We start from the raw sequence: 21,836 nt of genomic DNA, 5'->3' as shown, positions 1-21,836 counted from the left end.
CTATGGGGTCGCACAGAGTCAGACACGACTGAAGCAACTTAGCAGCAGCAGCAGGATTATTATTTTGTTGTTAGGAGTAGGGTGGACATCTATGTGATAGTATATTTGTAAAAGATTCCAAACATCACATACTATTAAGATTTTGTTTTTTATCCTTTGGCATATAATTGTTAGGTTAGTGGGGGTAGCACCTACATATATCTTATGAAAATACATTTCTTTGAATATAGTTGGTTCTATTTGTTCTTTGCACCACAATCATTACATAATTGGAAGTAGTTTGTGTTCTAAGAGACAATAGGAAAACACGTCCTGTGAAAATAGCATCTCTTTGACCTAATTGGATATCTTCCTAATAAAACTAAAGGGGATGAAACCATAGTGATTCTTCTATAGCACAGGAAAGAAGGTGAGTAGTAGCCGCCAAGCAGGAGAGCTGTTCTGATATGACCCACCGCCCCTCCCAACCCCGCCCAGGGATTACCAGAAGAGCCTTCCTTTTACATTGTGTGATCCTCCAGAGAAACTAGCATTTTCAGTGTGGAAAGACAGCTTTTCTCCACTGATTCATCAAGTAGAAATAGTCATGATCAAGACATTTGGGGTGATGATGAAAACTCCATTTAAAGTCAAGAGGTGTTGTGGATAACATAGCTTGACGTGTGTGTGTGTGTGTGTATGTGTATGTGTGTATATGTACTTTATATCTACTTCAGTGTCATACTGGTTGCATTTTACTTTGCCAATGTTGGTGTTTAATGTCTACACCTCCTACAGTGTATGCTAGATTTTTAAACTGTGGAAACCGCTATTGCTTTGTCTTCCAAGGGGCTAATAGCCTAGTGATACTGAACTCTGTATTTATAGGTGATAGCAATGGCACCCCACCCCAGTACTCTTGCCTGGAAAAGCCCATGGATGGAGGACCCTGGTGGGCCGCAGTCCATGGGGTCGCTAAGAGTCGGACACGACTGAGCAACTTCACTTTGACTTTTCATTTTCATGCATTGGAGAAGGAAATGGCAACCCACTCCAGTGTTCTTGCCTGGAGAATCTGAGGGACGGGGGAGCCTGGTGGGCTGCCGTCTATGGGGTTGTACAGAGTCGGACACGACTGAAGTGACTTAGCAGCAGCAGCAGCAACAAAAAGGGAAATGGTTACATCTCTTAAAGGGAGAAACAAAACTATATTAGCTGGTTGATTCGACAGTCCGTGTGAGGCTGTCTGGGGTGGCACAGTGGCAAAGAATGTGCCTGCCAATGCAGGAGAAGCAGGAGATCCGGGTTAGGTCCCTGAGTCAGGAAGATCTTCTGGAGGAGGAAATGGCAACCAACTCCGGGATTCTTGCCTGGAAAAATTCTATGAACAAAGGAGCCTGATGGAGTACAGTCCATAGCGTCCCAAAAGAGTCGGACACAGCTGAACACACATGCGCATGAGGCTGTTTGGCAAGATGCCTGGTAATTCCGTGATGCAGTTGGGTCATCTCTGAACACCCATTCATTTAGTTGTGGTTGAGTTGGCTTCATCAGTTACCAGATGAAAGGCTTTGGGCAAGTTAGTAAGTCTCCATTTCCATGTCAAAAAAAGGAGGAAATTTTAACACCTCATGGGGTTTTAGGAAAGCTAAAGGAACAATGTGTGAAGAACTCTTGTCACAGCACTTGGCACATAGTAACTGCCACCATCACTGTGTTCTTCTCTCTCTCTGTTGTGTCCGTTCTGATGGTGGTCTTGTCTTTATTACTAGTAATATATTAACATGCGGTGAAAAACCCTCATGGCTACCACCTCCAAATGTAATTCCCAGGTGCCTTTAGAAATGAACTGTATTTAAAAGATGAGCAGTAAACACTCTGAGTTTGTTTTATTTTTGCCACCCTGAAAAAAAAAAAAGTTTGATTTTATACAAATTCAGAAAGCCTGTCTGCACATCATTTTTGAAGCAGAAAAATAATGTTGATATTTAGTAGTATGGATATTTAGCCGTGACTGTGATGCAGTGAAGTTAACAGTTTTGATAACGATGTTTGGCTTTTTTGTTTTGTTTAATGCCTGCAAAATTATCCTGCCTACGGCTCCCAGAGGCCCTTCCCATACAGCATGTTCTGTAATCGTATCACTGATCTAATAAACATCTATCTCTTACTGTAATAAACTCTCTTTGTGAACAGCCTCATTAATGTGCTGAAATAATGGACCCCAGGGTGCTTCCAGCAATTTCCCCGTAGCTCCAAAGTGAGCTGGCCTGACGGCCCTGTTGGTGGGAAGCATACCACTTCAGCTCCGATGAGTGAGTCTCCTGCAGTGTCACAGGTCACAGGCGTGCAAGGGGCAGAGCCTCCCAGCAAAGCTGCTTTAGGGGCAACAGAATCCTACAGCGTGATACTTCAGACCAACGGGCTCATTTTAATTCTGGATCAGTCTCTTTGAATAAATGAACCATTAGTTTGTGAAGCTGAGACTTTGCCGTGTGGAATTTATGCACATTGTCTGGATAATAAAGCCATAACTATGATTAACCAGTTTTATGCAGAGAATGTTCTTCTTCCAGTTGTAAAAATTGCCTGGTTTGGTAAGGTTTTACTGTTAGGAAGTGGTTTTTTTAATTTTATTAGCTTGGTAATTTTACTATAAAATATCCGTTCATTTATTGAAAATAAAATCCATTTTTACAGATGAATGTATTATCGCCTATGTGTTTTCCTTTGGAGTATATTCTCTACCTCAAACCTCTACTATTTCAATACGAGCTTTGCAGAAAGGGATTATTTTAGCATAAAGAGGACTCCAGGTATTTTTCAATATCCTGGATTCAGCAAACAGTCATTTTTGCAGAATTCTAAACTATAATTCTATAATACATTTTTTAAAATTCAGGTCTCTTTCGGCATTATTTGATGGTCATAATAAATTATGACTGTCTGTTGCAGAAACTATTATATGCTACCTTAGTCCTTCTTACCTTCTCCAGCCATTGTCATTTGTTATAATGAGTCTTGTATTTGCCTTTTGTGAGTTAGTGAGGGTCATTACAGAGGGTACCCAGGAAATTGCCCCTCTTTAAAATTTTAGGGATATTTATCTTTCTCTTTCTGACTTCACTTTATATAAACAGTGTCTAGGTTCATCCATGTCTGTACAAATGACCAGTTCGTTCATTTTTATGGCTGAGTAATGTGTACCACATCTTCTTTATCCATTCCTTGGTTGATGGACATTTAGGTTGCTTCCATGTCTTGACTATTATAAACAGCGCTACTATGAACACTGAGGTGCTTGTATGTTTTTTGAAGTATGGTTTCTCTCAGTATATGATCAGGATTAATGCATATATGTGAAATCTAGAAAAATGCATAGATGATCTTATTTGTAGAGCAGATATAGAGACACAGATGTAGAGAGCAGGTACGTGGATACTGAGAGGGAACGGGGCGGTGGATTGGCAGACTGGAGTTGACACATATGCACTATTGATACTATGTATAAAATAAAATCCTGAGAATATACTGTATTGCACAGGGAGCTCTGCAACAGGTGCCTTGTGTGTGTCCTAACACATCACTCTACTAACGCCCCAAATTAGATGTAATTATTTCATATTGTTAGGTTAATTATGTTCCTCTTATGGCTTGCAGTTGTAATTATCTTTTATTTCTTGTCTGGCTATTCATTGTGAAAACTAATAAACATCTTTTACTATTGTGATTATGTAACTGTTATTCATTTTAATACCATTGCATCATGATCGGTCAACCAGAATATAATAGAATTCTGTAACATGAAACTACAATTTAATAGAACCTGTGATCACTTTTTAAAATTCAAATGCATATTAGAATTATCTTGTAACATTTCTGAAAAATATAAAATGCCAAGGTATTGTTTTTTGTTTCCTCCAAATCTCCAGATGTGATTTAGTTTATGTTTTCCAACTTCTCTCTGTTTTCAGTTTTTCTTTCTCAAGCCTTTATCAAGTGTAGTAAGCAGAAAAGCTTCTGTGTACATATATATAAATAATATGTATAATATACTTATTTTAGAAAACTTAGAATTTTTGCTCAGCTAAAAAATTTATGACATTTTGGTTCCACTTGTTTAACTAAGTATGACTAGAATGCTAGATTTCTAATTTGTATTCACTCAAAATTTTGATATAATTCCGTTTATTCTGGCCTCTAGTGTTACTACTAAAGTCTAGAAGGCTTATTATTTTAGGGATTAAAAAAAAATTTCAACAAAGCTTGAAACTTCTAATCTAATTCTGAAAATACAAGAAATATGTTGTAAAACAACAACAACAACAAAATTAACATGTGATACAGTACTAACTGAAGTACAGATTTTTCTTCAAATTTCACAAAATTTTATGCTAGTGTCCATTATTTGTTTTCATACCTTATTTAAGATTCCACATTGTATTTGGTTACATTGAGCAACTTTCAGTTCAGTTCAGTCGCTCAGTCGTGTCCGACTCTTTGTGACCCCATGAATCGCAGCACACCAGGCCTCCCGGTCCATCACCAACTCCTGGAGTTCATTCAAACTCATGTCCATCGAGTCGGTGATGCCATCCAGCCATCTCATCCTCTGCCGTCCCCTTCTCCTCCTGCCCCCAATCCCTCCCAGCATCAGAGTCTTTTCCAATGAGTCAACTCTTCGCATGAGGTGGCCAAAGTACTGGAGTTTCAGCTTTAACATCATTCCTTCCAAAGAACACCCAGGGCTGATCAGAATGGACTGGTTGGATCTCCTTGCAGTCCAGGGGGACTCTCAAGAGTCTTCTCCAACACCACAGTTCCAAAGCATCAATTCTTCAGCACTCAGCCTTCTTGACAGTCCAACTCTCACATCCATACATGACCACTGGAAAAACCATAGCCTTGAGCAACTTTCAGTTCAGTTCAGTTCAGTCGCTCAGTCGTGTCTGACTCTTTGCGACCCCATGAATCGCAGCACACCAGGCCTCCCTGTCTATCACCAACTCCCGGAGTTCACCCAGACTCACGTCCATCGAGTTAGTGATGCCATCCAACCATCTCATCCTCTGTCATCCCCTTCTCCTCCTGCCCCCAATCCCTCCCAGCATCAGAGTCTTTTCCAGTGAGTCAACTCTTCGCATGAGGTGGCCAAAGTACTAGAGTTTCAGCTTTAGCATCATTCCTTCCAAAGAAATCCCAGGGCTGATCTCCTTCAGAATGGACTGGTTGGCTCTCCTTGCAGTCCAAGGGACTCTCGAGAGTCTTCTCCAACACCACAGTTCAAAAGCATCAGTTCTTTGGTGCTCAGCCTTCTTCAGCATTCAACAAATTCTGATAAATTCTCTTTTCATTTTTATTCTGTTACACATTATTTTCTACTTTTCCTTGTTATGGTTTCTTAGATACTCCCATCATTTAAAAGTAGACATTTGATTTCCAAATACATGGGGTTAAGTATCTTTGATATTAATTGCTCATTTCAAAGCTTTCTTCTCTGTAGTTACCCTCTGTGTTTTTTCGGTTTTCTAACTTTATTGAGGCTTTTAATGGCTAAGTCAAGGATCTCTCTTGGTAAACGTCACATTGCACTTGAAAATATGTGGGTTATTTTCAAATATTGTTTGATATTGATTTCTACATAATTCCACTGTGATAAGAGAGCAGACTGTATAATTTCAATACCTTTAGACTGTGAAATTTTTGCACCTTGTTTTATGTCCCTGGTTGTATTCCAGTGTCTCCTGGTTTATAATCTATGAGAGTTTGAATAAAATTTGTATCCTCCTGGGTGTGTAAACATTGCATGCTGTGCTGTGCTTAGTTGCTCAGCTGTGTCTGACTCTTTGCAACCCCATGGACTGTAACCTGCCAGGCTCCTCTGTCTGTGGGGATTCTCCAGGCAAGAATACTGGAGTGGGTTGCCATGCCTGCCTCCAGGGGATCTTCCCAACCCAGGGATCAAACCCAGGTCTCCAGCATTGCATGGGGATTCTTTACCATCTGAGCCACCTAAGCCATCTGAGCCACAGGCAAGCCTGTGAAAATTGTATAAGTCTTAATAATGTTGAATTGGTTCATTGCTCTTTAGGTCTACTGTGTCCTTCTACTTTTCTGTCCATTCTATTAAGTTTTGAGAGTTCGATACTGAAACTTCAAATAAAAATCTGAATTTATCTACTTAAAAAATAATTGTAATATATAGTGGAACTATGTGTAACTTTGTTCTATGTTTACCAAGTCTCCCACAAATGTGTTATAATAATCTTTCAATAATTTAAAAAATCAAAAAGAAATATAATTTAGAAAAACAAAAATTCAGTCAAGGGTCAAGGATTGTAAAAATGCTCTAGGAGACATTCAAAGAACAAAAGTTCAAAAGGAAAAACACCAATACAGTATAATAACGCATATATATGGAATTTAGAAAGATGGTAACAATAACCCTATGTACGAGACAGCAAAAGAGACACTGATGTATAAAACAGTCTTATGGACTCTATGGGAGAGGGAGAGGGTGGGAAGATTTGGGAGAATGGCATTGAAACATGTAAAATATCATGTATGAAACGAGATGCCAGTCCAGGTTTGATGCACGATACTGGATGCTTGGGGCTAGTGCACTGGGACGACCCAGAGGGATGGTATGGGGAGGGAGGAGGGTGGAGGGTTCAGGATGGGGAACACATGTATACCTGTGGTGGATTCATTCTGATATTTGGCAAAACTAATACAATTATGTAAAGTTTAAAAATAATATAAAATTAAAAAAAAAAAAAAAAAAAAAGAAAACCATAATTATAGAATATAAAAATCCAATAAAAAGACAAAATAGCATATTGAGCAAAGCTAAATGGATAATGAAGACGATGAAGTCAAGGAAACTTTTTTTTACAAGGGTCAAAGAGAAAAGGCAGATTGTCAATCAACATTCCAGTCATTCTGACAGGGGATCATTCAGGAGTATTAATAGAAACCAGAAGATGATGGAGTGCTTTATAAAAGGTCTGAGAAATAATGATGAACTTTGAAGTATCTGTTAAACTAAATAATCATATTCACACACACACACACACACACACACACGCGCGCGCGACATTGTTACCAATAGACCTGCAACTTAAAAAACAGTTACTGATAAAGTCAGTATACTGGATAAATCAGGATTTGGAGGAGAGTTAAGGGTATGCAGAGGAGCTTAGAACTGCATTTGTTGGATCATCAGTAATTATCTTGCAATACTCCATAGATCTTTATGTTTGACAGACTTCATCGCAATTTAAAAAGTGATTATAGTATGAGAAAATAGATAATAAAAACACCACAGTGTTATTAATGACAATTTAAGAATACTGTCTAAGAATTTAAAGGAAGAACAAAAGGAAAAGAAAAGTAGATCAGGGGACTTCCCTGGCGGTCCCGTGACTAAGACTCGGCACTCCCAATGCAGGGTGCCCTGGTTCCATCCCTGCTTAGGGAACTAGACCCCCATGCTGCAGCTGAGGAGTCTGCATGCTGCAACTAGAGTGAAAGTGTTAGTCGCTCAGCTGTGTCCAACTCTTTGTGAGTCCACGGACCCCTGCTAGGCTTCTCTGTCGATGGCATTTCCCAGGCAAGCATACTGGAGTAGGTTGTCATTTCCTTATCCAGGGGATCGTCCCAACCCAGGGATCGAACCTGGGTCTCTTGCACTGAAGGCAGATTCTTTACCATCTGAGCCACCAGGGAAGCCCACAACTAAAATATCCCGAAACTAAAAAGATCCCACATGCCACAACTCAGACCCAGCACAGCCAAAGTAATTAATTATTTTTTTGATAAAGAAGGGAAGACTAGAGCGTTTACAAGGAAGGCGAGCTTGCACATCTTAAGTGGGGAAAGTGTTTCAGTGGTTGGAGAATATTAAGAGCCATAAAGGGAAGACAAAACAAGAATGAAGAGAACGTTCCAACTGATATATATGTATATAATATAAAAACTTAGAATTAACTTATTGATTTCTACCAAAACAAACAAACAAAAAACCCTATTGGGATTTCGACTCGGATTATGTTTAGTCTTAATTTGGAGAGAATGGCATTTTAACAAAATTGCCTTCCCACTCATGAATGTGGTGTATCCCTTCACTTATTTGGGTCCTCTTTAATTTATATCAACAATATTTTGTATTTTTAAGTGTATAGGTCTTTCATCTTTTTCAGACTTATCCCTGAATATTTCACTTTTTTGGATGTTATGGTACATGATATTATTTGTTTTTTTTGTGAGTACCAATTATATTTATCAGACACAACTGAGCGACTGATCTGATCTGATTATATTTATTGATGGACATTTAGGTGGTTTATAGTTTTTTCAGTTACAGCAATGCAGTGAATAACTTTGTACATGCAAATATACTCACATCTGATTATTTCCCTTAAATTTTTAAAAATTTTTTATTGTAGTTGCTATGCAGTATTATATTGATCTCATAGTATAGGTATACAGTATAGTGATTCATAATTTTTAAAGGTTGTACTCCATTTATATTTATTATAAAATATTGGTTATATTCCCCACATTGTAGAATATATCCTTGTAACTTATTTCATACAGAATACTTTGTACCTCTGAATTTCCCACTCATACATTGGCTCTCATCCCTACCCTTTCGCCATTGGTAAACACTAGTTTTTTCACTAGTTTCTCTCCATGTTTGTGAGTCTACTTCTTTTTTGTTGTATTGACTAGTCTGTTGTATTTTTAAGATTCCACATATAAGTGATGTCATACTATGTTTCCTTTCTCTGACTTATTTCACTGAGCATAATGCCCTCCAAGTCCATCCAGGTTGCTGCAAATGGCAAATGTCATTCTTTGTGTGGCCAAGTAGTATTCCATTGGCATATGTATGTGTGTATATCTGTGTGTGTGTGTCTATCTATATAGTGCATCTTCTTTATCCATTCATCTGTTGATGGACACGTAGGTTTCTTTTGTATCTTGGCAATAGCAAATATTGCTGCTATGAGCTTTGGGTTGCATTTATCTTTTCCATTTCATGTTTTTGCTTGTAACCTTTAAACTCATTTTTGGACTCTAGTGGGTTGTTTGTGAATTCCGCTGAATTTTCTACATCAAGAATCATGTCTTCTGCAAATAAGCAGTTAAGTCTTCTTTTCCAATCTGAGTTTCTTATATTTGTTTGTTTGTTTGTTTATTCATTTTGGCCCGGCTGCACTGGCCAGAACCTTCCCTGTTGATTGAAAGTGGTGAGAGCCGATGTTCCTCTCTGTCTTCCTGATCAGAGTGAGGCATTCAGTCTCTGACATGTTTTTATCACCTTCTACTCCTTGTTTGCCGAGTTTTTGTTAGAAACAGGTGTTGCATATTGAATACTTTTTCTATTGAGATGATTGTGGTTTTTATTTTTAAATTATTACTATGATATTATGGATTGACTGTATCCCTTAACAAAGATGTATTAAAACCCTCACCCCCCAGTACCTCAGAATATGACCTTAGTTGGAAGTAGGATCATGTACATAATTGGTTAAGATGAGGTCATCCTGGAATGGTGAGGGCTCCCTGACCCACTATTACTGGTGTCCTTGTAAGAAGACAGCCGTAAGAAGCCAGAGACACAAGGGAGAATACCGTGTGACAACGGAAGCAGAGACTGGATCTCCGCTGGCACAGGCGAGGCACATCTGGGGCTCTCAGAGGCTGGGGGAGGCAGGAAGGATTCAGAAGGGAAGCCTCCAGGCATGTCCCCTCCTTGATATGAGACTTCTAGTCTCCAGAACTACAAGAAGATCAGTTTTTGTTTTTTTAGCCTTCTCAGTTTGTGGTCCTTCATTATGATGGCAACCCTTGGAAATCAATACATATGATATGTTACATTGACTGATTTTTTTGAACGTTAAACTGACCTGTATTCCAGGGATACACCCCATTTTGTCAAGAGATATTATTTTATCATTATCTTTGTCATATTTTGTTGGCTTGGAGTTGCTATAATTTTATTTAGAATTTGTACATCTGTCTTCATGAGGGATGTTGTTTTGTAGTTTACTTTTTTATGTGGTTTTTGTCTTGTTTTGGTATCGGGGTAATGTTGATCTTAGCAGATGAATTGGGAAGTAAGTATTCCCTGCTCTTTGATATTCTTGAAGACTGTGCAGAGTTGTTACTGGTTTTTTGAAAAAGGTGTATCAAGAAATAACTCATAACTTAACCCCTCTAAAGTGTACAATTCACTGCTGGGTAGTGTATTTCAGAGTTGTGCATCATCACTGTTACCTGATCATAGAACACCTTTGTCATCCCAGCAAGGAATTTCATACTCATGAAAAGTCACTCCCCATACTCTCCCCTCCAAACCCTTGTCACTCACTGATTTGCTTTCTGTTCTTGTATTCTGTTCTGGTTATTTCTTATACATGGAACTATATAATATGTGGCCTTTCTCTGAGTATGGTGTTTTTTGAGGTCCACTCGTGTTTCTAGCTTGCAGTATAAGTACTTCTTTCTTTGTTGTGGTGAATAGTCTTCCACTGTATAGATATACAGTATTTGTCTATCCATTTATTGATGGACATTTGGGTTGTTTCCCCTTTTTGGCAATTTTGAATTAAGGCTGCTTTTAGCAATTGTGTACAAGCTTTTGTGTAAATATATGCTTTCTTTCTCTTGAGTGTGTATCTAGGAGTGGAAGTGCTCAGTCCTAAGGCCAGCCTATGTTTAACCTTTTGAGAAAATACAGTGCTTTCCAAAGCTGCCATTAGCACCAGCAGTGTATGAAGGTTCTAGTTTCCCCACACCCTCGCCAACACTTGTCATTATCTGTATTTTTAATTATAGCCATCATAGTGGGTGTGAAGTGGTATCTCAAGGTGGTTTTGATTTGCTTTTCCCTGATGGCTAATGATGTTGAATATCTTTTCCTGTGCTTATTGCCCATTTGTATACCTTTTGGGGAAAAACTGTCCTTTTTTCTTTGCCCTTTAAAAAATTAAGTTATTCGTCTTTTTATTACTGAGTTGTAAGATATTTTATATTTTGTGTGTATCAGTTCAGTTCAGTCACTCAGTCATGTCCGACTGTTTGTGATCCCATGAATCGCAGCATGCCAGGCCTCCCTGTCCATCACCAACTCCTGGAGTTCACTCAGACTCACGTCCATTGAGTCAGTGATGCCATCCAGCCATCTCATCCTCTCTTGTCCCCTTCTCCTCTTGCCCCCAATCCCTCCCAGCATCAGAGTCTTTTCCAATGAGTCAACTCTTCTCATGAGGTGGCCAAAGTACTGGAGTTTCAGCTTTAGCATCATTCCTTCCAAAGAAATCCCAGGGCTGATCTCCTTCAAAACGGACTGGTTGGATCTCCTTGCAGTCCAAGGGACTCTCAAGAGTCTTCTCCAACACCACAGTTCAAAAGCATCAATTCTTCGGCGCTCAGCTTTCTTCACAGTCCAACTCTCACATCCATACATGACCACAGGAAAAACCATAGCCTTGACTAGACGAACCTTTGTTGGCAAAGTAATGTCTCTGCTTTTGAATATGCTATCTAGGTTGGTCATAACTTTCCTTCCAAGGAGTAAGCGTCTTTTAATTTCATACACGTCCCGTATTATGTGTTAGATTTACAGTAATTTTCCCTTGTTCTGTGGGTGATCTTTTCACTTTCCTCATATATGGAGATGAAGTCATTTATCAGTTTTGTTGTTCTTGTGCTTCTGGTGTCATATACAAGAAATATTGCCTAACCCAAAGTCACAAAGGTGTAATTACTCTTTGCAACCCCATGGACTGCAGCCCGCCAGGATTCCCTGTCCATCACCAACTCCCAGAGCTTGCTCAGATTCATGTCCATCAAGTTGGTGATGCCATATGTCTGTATGTTTAGCTCTTATATTTAGATATTTGATCCATTTGGAGTCAGTTTTTGGATGAGGTGTGAGGTATGGGTCTAACTGCATTCTTCTGTGTGTGGAGACCTACTTGTCTCAACACAGTTTGTTTAAAAAGGCCATTTCCCCCCCATTAAATTGTCTTGGTATGTTTGTCAAAAATCAGTTTACCATAAATGTAAGTGTAGAATTTGGGACTCTAAATTCTATTCCACTAATCTTTTGTATATCCTTATGCCAGTACTACATTGACTGGATTATGGTAGCTTTGCAGCAGAATTTGAAATTGGGAAATGTGAGCCTTCCAAATTTATTCTTCTTTTTTAAGATCATTTTGGCTATTAGTCTCTTGCATTTCTAATGAATTTTAAGATCAGCTTATCAAATTTCTGCAAAAATAATCCAGCTGCAGCTCTGAATGCTTTTTATCAGCAGATCAGTGTGGGGCATATTGACAACCTAATAATATTAACTCTTCTGACCTTGAACATGACATGTTTTGCTGTTTATCTACCTTCTTTAACGTTTCCTAGAATGTTTCAGCTTTCAAGTCATGTACTTCTTTTAACTTCAATTTTAAATATTCTTTTTGATGCTATTGTAATGCAGTTGTTTTCTTTGTTGCCTTTTTACATTCTTCATTGCTAGTGTGCAGGCATACCATTGATTTTTGAATATTGATCTCGTATTCTGCCCCTTTGCTGAATTTGTTTATTTTTCATAGTTCTTTAGTGGATTCACTAGTATTTTCTGTGTGTAAGAGTATGTCATCTGCAAACAGAGTTTTCCTTTCTAGGTGATTTCTACTTCTTTCCTTGCTTAATTGCCATAACTAAAACTTCCAATAAAATGATGAATATAAATGGCAAGAATGTACATCTGTCTTGTTCTTAATCTTAAACCATGTAAGTATGGTGTCAGCTGTAAATTTTGCCCCAGATACCCTTTATCAATTTGAGAAAGTTCTCTTCTATTTTATAATTTGTTGAGTGTTTTTTTTTAATACTAAAAGGGTTTTTAATTTTGTCAAATGCTTATTCTGTGACCATTGAAAGGCTCATATAATTTTGTCCTTTATTCTATTTGTGTTGCACATAACATCGATTGATTTTTAGATGCTAAACTAGCCTTTCATTCCTATGATAAATTCCACTTGGTCATGATGTGTAATCCTTTAATATGTTGCTGAATTTGGTTTGTGAACACTTTGTTGAAGTTCTTGCATCTATATTCATAAGGGCTATTGGTCAGAAATTGTCTTTTCTTGGAATGTGTTTGTCTGAATTTGGCATCAGGGTAATACTGGCCACTAGACCATTCCAGTATGACCTAAATCAAATCCCTTACTATTATACAGTGGAAGTGACAAATAAATTCAGGGGATTAGATCTGATAGACAGAGTGCCTGAAGAACTATGGACAGAGGTTCGTGACATTGTACAAGAGGCAGTGGTCAAGATCATCCCCCAAAGAAAGAAATGCAAAAGGCAAAATGGTTGCCTGAGGAGGCCTTACAGATAGTTGAGAAAAGAAAAGAAATGAAAGGCAAAGGAGAAAAGGAAAGATATAACCATTTGAATACAGAGTTCCAAAGAATAGCAAGGAGAGATAAGAAAGCCTTCCTCAGTTACCGGTGCAACATTTCATACAAAGATGAGCACAATAAAGGACAGAAATGGTATGGACCTAAAAGAAGATACTAAAAAGAGGTGGCAAGAATACACAGAAGAACTGTACAAAAAAGATCTTCATGACCCAGATAATGATGGTGGTGTGATCACCCACCTAGAGCCAGACATCCTGGAGTGCAAAATCAAGTGGGCCTTAGGAAGCATCACACAAACAAAGCTAGTAGAGGTGATGGAATTACAGTTGAGCTATTTCAAATCCTAAAAGATGATGCTATGAAAATGCTGCACTCAATATGCCAGCAAATTTGGAAAACTCAGCAGTGGCCACAGGACTGGAAAGGGTCAGTTTTCATTCCAATCCAAAAGAAAGAAATGCCGAAAAATGTTCAAACTACCACACAATTGCACTCATCTCACACACTAGTAAAGTACTACTCAAAATTCTCCAAGCCAGGCTTCAACAGTATGTGAACCGTGAACTTCCATATGTTCAAGCTGGATTTAGAAAAGGCAGAGGAACCAGAAATCAAATTGCCAACATCCACTGGATAATCAAAAAAGCAAGAGAGTTCCAGAAAAACATCTACTTCTGCTTTATTAACTATGCCAAAGCCTTTGATTGTGTGGATCAAAACAAACTGTGGAAAATTCATAAAGAGATGGGAATACCAGACTACCTTACCTATCTCCTGAGAACTCTATATGCAGGTCAAGAAGCAACAGTTAGATCTGGACATGGAACAACAGACTGGTTCCAAATCAAGAAAGGAGTACATCAAGGCTGTATATTGTCACCCTGCTTATTTAACTTATATGCAGGGTACATCATGTGAAATGCCGGGCTCAATGAAGCACAAGCTGGAAACAAAATTACCTAGAGAAATATCAGTAGTAACCTCAGATATGCATATGACACCACCATTATGGCTGAAAGAAAATAAGAACTAAAGAGCCTCTTGATGAAAGTGAAAGAGGAGAGTGAAAAAGTTGACTTAAAACTAAACATTCAAAAGACTAAGATCATGGCATCCAGTTCCATCACTTCATGGAAAATACATGGGGAAACAATGGGAACAGTGAGAGACTTTATTTTGGGTGGCTCCAAAATCACTGCAGATGGTGACTGCAGCCATGAAATTAAAAGACACTTGCTTCCTTGGAAGAAAAGCTATGCCAACATAGATAGCATATTAAAAAAGCAGAGACATTTCTTTGCCGACAAAGGTCTGTCTACTCAAAGCTATGATTTTTCCAGTGGTCATGTATGGATGTGAGAGTTGGGCTACAAAGAAAGCTGAAGAAATGTTGCTTTTGAAGTGTGGTGTTGGAGAAGACTCTTGAGAGTCCCTTGGACTGCAAGGAGATCCAACCAGTCCATCCTAAGGGAAGTCAGTCCTGAATATTCCATTGGAAGGACTGATGTTGAAGCTGAAACTCCAATACTTTGGCCACCTGATGTGAAGAAATGACTCCTTGGAAAAGACCCTGCTGCTGGGAAGGATTGAATGTGGGAGGAGAAAGGGATGACAGAGGATGAGATGGTTGGATGGTGTCATTGACTCGATGGATACGAGCCTGAGAAAGCTCCAGGAGTTGGTGAAGGACCCGGAAGCCTAGCATGCTGCAGTCCATGGGGTTGCAAAGAGTAGGCCACGACTGAGCAACTGAACTGAAATACTGGCCACACAGAATGAGTTTGGAACTGTCCATTTTCTTTAGCTTTCTGAAAAAATGTGTATAGACTTGGTATTACATCTTCCTTGAATCTTTGGTAGAATTTGCCATCAATGCCATCTAAGCCTATAGTTGTCTTGGTAGAAAGGTTTTTAAGCAGAAATTCATTTTCTCTAATAGATAAAATACCTTCCAGGCTACCAGTTTCTTCAGTGTGAGCTTTCCCTTGCTCTCTTCTCTCTAGTACTTTGGCCTATGGACTCTAGCTTTGGTTTTCTGAGACTTTTCACTGTGTCTCCTCAGCTTAAAAAATCTGCTGGTCCCACCTCAGTTGCTGTCTCTCTTAGGCCTCGAGACCTCATAAGCCTCTAACCTGGGAGAGGAGTGGAGCTCACCTCTGTTATTTGGCATCACTTTCCTACATTGCCTCATGTCTGGTATCTTAAAAACCATTGTTTCATGTATTTTTCTACCAGTTTGTTTCTTCAGATAATTGGGTATATCCTTATTCTGTTATTCCAGGGAGATTTTATACCATCACCATCTTTTCTGTAGTGGTGGGGCAGGGCTCACACATATACAACACAAATGTCAAAACGTCTATTTTACAAGAATCCAACAAATAAGCCATCTTTGGAGTTACTACTTATGATAAGCATCCTCCCATCATTTCAACAATGAAGCTAAACTAACTCATAAATGAAGAGATGTTACAGTAGATTGAAGTAGAAGCGTAAATACCTGTCTCACTGGCTACCCAAAAGCTATGAAAATAGAGAAAGCCTCAAATATCTTATAATCATGGGAGAGCGGAAGAAGAAGCTGTTAATGGAAAAGAAATCTCATGCAGTTACTCAGTGATAGAAAGCAGATGGAACTGAATCAAAATCTAGTGAAGAAACCTATTACCCAGAACATACAGAGGAGAAAACTCACCAGAAGGTGGGAACAGATGCTGTTGATCTGTAAACTTCAAGTGGAAAACTGCTGGAGGCCCTAGACTCCTACCAGGCTATTGGAAGATGAGCTTTTAGAACTGGCAGGCCAGTCAAGCCCCTTGCTTTAGTCATTGTGCTCAGCTTTCTTCCAGCTTAGTATCTCAGGGTCTGCACTGTGAAAAGGATGAGCCAGCTATCTGATGTGATTTCTAAGATGGGGTCATTACTTAGAAAGAAGCATTTCAGAGTTTGAAGAAATCACAGAGAAGATTTGAAGAAGTCACAGGGAAAGCAGCATGAAGAAACAGATATACCCAAATGCAAAGGAAGTTGGAGCCATCTGCCTGTACTAATCTGCCCACTCTTTCATTCATAAAATAGGATGCCAGGGACCACCAGACATTTGGGGAAGCCTGATAGCCTGAAGCAGAGAAACCAAGGTGAACAAACAGCTGAGCCGAAGAGACAAAGTTGATAGGCAGTGTAACAGGTTGAATTGTGTCCCCCCCAAAAAATGAGATGCTGAAGTCCTAACTCCCAGCACCTCAGAATATTAAACCTTATCTGAAAACACTGACATTCCAGATGAGGCCAGACTCGAGTAAGAGTGCATCGTTACTCCAGTATGACTAGCGTTTTCATTAGAAGACAACCATGTGAAGACAAGAGACTCGGGAGAATCCCATGGGATGACGCGGGCAGAGATAGGAGTTATGCAGCCACAAGCTAAGCAATGCCTGGGTTTCCAGAAAATCATCAGATGCCAGAAAGAAGCAAGGGAATATTCTTCTTTGGGTTTCAGAGGCAGCAAGGTCCTGCTCTTTGATTTTTAAGCTTCTGGCTTCCAGAGCTGTGAGGTAATACATTTCTGTTGTTTATGCCACCCAGTTGGTGGTACTTTTTATGTCAGCCCTAAGGAACGAACACTGAGAGTAAAAGAGAATTTAATAATTCTTATCAAAAACATAAAATGTTCAGATAACCCACAGGAAGGTTTAAAAAAAAAAAGGGATCAGAAAAGTAAATGGGGAATAAATAGAAGACAAGCAATAAAATTGCATGTTAGACTTAAACCCTAGCATTTTTATGTTATCTTAAAAATTAAATGATCTAAAGGCACCAATTAAAAGATAGAGATGACTAGAGGGGATAACAAAACACGATCCAACAGTATGTTGTCTACAAAAATCTCACTTCAAATATAATGATACAGGCAGGTTGAAAGTAAAAGGTTGCAAAGTATATATGGTGAAAATATTAATTTTTAAAAAGCAGGAGTGGCTGTCTTAATGTGCAGGTTAATTTCCTGGTTGTGATCTTGTACTATAGTTATGCAAGATGTTTCCATTGGGGGAGGTCAGATGAAGTGTGTATGGTATCTCTCTGTATTATTTTTTTTTTTTTTTATAGTCAGGAGGATGGCACGCACGTCCGAGAGCAAGCCTGTGTTGCACTCCAGGGTCTCTCATTCCAGACGAGGAACCAAGGCCCTCCCCCAGCAGGAGAGATTCTTGACAGACCACAGCAGAAATCAACCTAATTTTACACTCTAGGGAGAGCAGGAGAAAAGAACCACAGGCTGGCTGCGGGGGTCAAGGGGAGGGAGAGAAAGGTCAGCGAGGCCCAGAGACCTCCTCCTAAGTAGTAACCCAGCGAATCCCCCAGAGAGGAGAGCGGGAGAGCAAGGGTATCTTTGTGTCCCCTTTTGTGGCACAAAAAGGCAGGAGTCCTTATGCTTTGCCTCCAAAGGGTCTGGAAAACAACCAGGATCTGGGGCTTAGGGTTCCCAGCATCTTTGGATCCTTCTGAAGCCTGTTATGACAGGATGAGTCGGGGACCACCAGGCCCAAGGGAATGCTCCTAAAGGCTGGAACGAGGTGTGAGAGAGCAGGGAGGTGGGTCAGGAGACCCTCAGGAGTGGGGTCTGGGGGTCACCACGTGTATTATTTCTTATAATGGCATATGAACCTGCCAGTGTCTCAAAATAAGATTCATTCACACGCAAAAGAATGAAGTCAGTTCTCTACTTATATGCAAAGATGAAAACGGAAAGACTTAAATGTAAAAGCTAAACTATAAAGTTCTTAGAAGGAAAAATGTAAGCGCTAACACAATAAAAATTCTTAGAAGTGTAAATCTCAGGACCTTGAAATAGGCAATGGTTTCTTAGGTTTGACACCAAAATCACAAGCAATAAAATGAATAGGTATTGGACTTTATCAAAATAAAAAATATTTTGTGCTTCAAAGGACACTGTCAAGAAAGTGAAAAGACAATCCACAGAATGGGAAAACAGTTTTGAAATGTGTATCTGCTGAGGGAATTATATCTAAAATATATAAAGGGAATTGTATTTAAAATATATAAAGAATACTTAAACTTAATTGTGATAAGACAAATGACCTAGTTTTAAAAATGAGAAAAGATCTGAGTAAACATTTCTCCAAAGAAGATTCGCAAATGACCAAAATGCACGTGAAAAGATGCTCAGCATCACTAACCATCAGGGAAGTACAGATGAAAGACCGCATGGGTGGCCGCTCCACACACACTAGGGTGTCTGTGATTGAGAAGATAGGTAATGACGAGTGTTGGTGAGGATGTGGGCAACCTGAAACTCGCATGCTTGGCTGGTGCTAATGGCGGCTTTGAAAAACAGTCTGGCGATTCCTCAGAAAGTGAAACATAGAGTTACTTATTGTGTGACTCAGCAATTTCACTTCCAAGTATATACCTGAGAAACAAAACATGTGTGCACAAAAATGTATACACACATGTTCACAGCAGTACTACTCATACTGGTCAAAAGTGAAAACAACTCAAACGTCCATCAGCTGATGAATGGATAAACAAAATGTGGCATATCCATTGCATGATAAAAAGAAATGAAATGCTGATACGTGCTACAGCATGGATGAATCCTGAAAACATGCTAAGAGAAAGAAGCCAGTCACAAAGGATCGTATTTTGTATGATTTCAAGTATCTGAAATGTCTAGAACAGGCAAATCCAAAGAAAGCAGGTTAGCACTGACTGGGTAGGGAGGAGGAGATGATACAGGGTTTCTTTTTCAGTTAAAATGAAAAAATTCTAAAATTGGTTCTGGTGGTGTTTGCACAACTCTGAATATACTAAAAAATCATTGAATGATGGATACACATGAAATCACTAAGTTGTATGACCTAGGAATTGTATCTCAACAAAGGTATTAGAAATAAAACTTTAAAAACTAAAAGATCAAAATGCTATGGTATGATTATTATTTCATAATATACCTTGTAATATAGAAACAGTACTTTCTCTACCACCTGTTTAGTCAATAATGATTTGGAAACAGTTCAAACCATTTCTTAATATCTTCTAGGAAGTGGATTTTCCTAAACAAGCTATGTCAACAAGAATGTAAGAGTTGTGCCTCGGAAAAATCAGTGTTTCCACACCCGTAGACACACACGCTCCTGTATGAACATATGCATGTGTAAATATGCATGTAATATATAATTGGTCCTTTGCTTGTCACAGGCCATTCATCACTATGGATTAAAGAAAAGACTGTAGAATTTCCTTCTGATTTTGTGCTGTTAGTCTTGTTTGAGTTACTCTTTACATTTTGAAAAAGATCCATTCACAAGAATATTCAATTAATTAAAGTTTGTACTCAGACTGACATTCTATCTTTTAAGCTGTAGTTCTTGAGGAATACCAACATCATTGTCAGTGAAGCTGATGAAGTCCTATTTGTTAATTTTCAGCTTCCTAACGAGGATCCTGAAATTTTTGAAGTTTCATCCAAGTGTCTGTCTATACTGGTTCAGTTGTATGGAGGGGAAAACCCAGAGAGCCTGTCTCCTGAAAATGCAGAGACTTTCGCTGATTTACTGACATCCAAAGAGGACCCGAAGGACCAGAAGCTTCTGTTGAGGATTCTCAGAAGAATGGTGAGTCCACACAGAAACTGGGCAGGTAGCCTTAGTGGTAGCCAGAAGACGGGGAGTAGTCAGGTTTTTTGACCTCCTTTTAAGAACTCATGATTACCTTTCCCTGTAGTCACCTACTGTTAACATTTATCATATTCCACATATCTATTTGTATGTACACAGAATTTTTGCTGAACTATGAGAGAGTTAGACATATTATTTGTGCTTATCCCTTAATATGTGAGTGTGTATTTCCTAATGAAATGAATGTTCTCTTAACTATGGGTTATCAAAGTCAGGAAATTTAACATTGATACAAATCTTTTACTAATCTGCCATCCATATTCCAACTTTGTCAACTGTCCCCGTAATGTCCTGTATAGCTTGTTTTCCAGTATAGATTCCAGTCTAGCATCATGCATTGTAGTAGACAGATGTGCTTAATTTGGGATAGTTCTGTAGCCATTCTTTGTCTTTCATGAGGTTTCTGAAGAATGGGCCAGGTATTTTGTAGCATTTCCCCTCCATTTAGGTCTCTCTGCTGTGTTCTGGACAACTCGATTCAGGTAAGTCCCAGAAGAAATCCATCAGATCCAGAAGCTCATGATGGTCTATTTGCCGTTTACTGGTGATGTTAGTTTCGATCATTTTGTTAAATCAATGTGTGGTTATTATTTTTTAAATTTTTTAGCAGCTGCAAAGTGGAGATTTTCAAACTCACAGTATTTCTAACTTCCAGTATTGTACTTTAGGGAAAAAATTCCCTTCTGCACCTTTTATGTTTTGTTTTTAAAAATGTGTACAGCTGATGTTTACCTGAAGGTCCTTTTGAAGACTTTTTACAACAAATCTTGTTCTGCCGGTTTTGAAGGCCACTGTTTACAGTAGCTGTTGGTGAAGTTAGCTGAGGAGTAGGCTCATTAGGTTGTGTCATGTTTTGGCTTGTCTGTGTGTGGTCACTTCTAGATCCAGTTGTTGTGAGGGAGCCTTTGGCAGCACAGGCTGTGAATGCTCCAGAGAGTTGTCCGCAAGACAGGTTTTGTGTTAATTTGATAAACAGCTGCAGTACAGGATGGAGCAGAATCTCCATGGCAGGTTATGGGTGACAGAACTAAAGAGAGAGAGAGAGTTACCCTTCTTGCTGCGACCTTTTACCTTTATGTAATAGGCAAGACCTCCCAACCCCGGCAGTGCTTCCTGTCTAGTGAAGTGGCTCCCTGCATAACACAGTTTAGGTAAGATTCCCAGCGTGTAGGATAAATATTTCTGGGCACAGTAGATCTTGGCATGGTAATCCAGCCCAGCACTAGATGACACTGAATCACATAATAAGGCAGTTATTTCCTCTTCCGTTTCATTTTGCTCTTTCTGATAATTTAAAGGTGAAACTCTTACTTTGGTACGACTGTGTCTTTAACACCTCTTGAATCTTCCTTTTTTAATAGAGAGTAAGCCTCTCAGATGACCAGCTTTTTCAGTAGAGAGACTTTTTTTTTTTTTTTTTCTGGCTCTTGCAAAGTTTATTTCTTTCTTTTTTTTTTTTTATTCAATTTTAATTAAAAAATTATTATACATGTGTTCTTTTTAAAATAGTTTTATTCAGTTAAAAAAGGCGCGTCAATGTGAAATCAAGTACTAGAAAATGTAGTAACATGAGTGATCTGTAGATGTGGCAAAATTGTGTATTTAGTGTTGAATTACAAAAGCTTGGGGAATATTGACCTCCTGTCTGATACGATTAATTTTATAGAGATCCACCATCTCTTATTTGAAAACCTTAGGATGAGGTTTAGCTTGGAAT

General features: G+C 38.9%; 1 protein-coding gene across 1 annotated transcript in view; it reads left to right on the top strand.

Annotated features, from left to right (window-relative positions):
* The window catches only part of ULK4 (unc-51 like kinase 4), a 502,164-nt gene that overhangs the window by 364,790 nt on the left and 115,538 nt on the right, over positions 1-21,836 (top strand). Inside the window, exon 35 of the mRNA XM_070359559.1 lies at positions 19,871-20,056. Coding sequence (XP_070215660.1) covers positions 19,871-20,056 — 186 coding nt within the window. The remainder of the gene's footprint in view (positions 1-19,870; positions 20,057-21,836) is intronic.

The sequence above is a fragment of the Bos mutus genome, chromosome 22, assembly GCF_027580195.1.
Source record: "Bos mutus isolate GX-2022 chromosome 22, NWIPB_WYAK_1.1, whole genome shotgun sequence".
Lineage (NCBI taxonomy): Eukaryota > Metazoa > Chordata > Mammalia > Artiodactyla > Bovidae > Bos > Bos mutus.
This window is presented reverse-complemented; position numbering and strand designations above follow the sequence as displayed.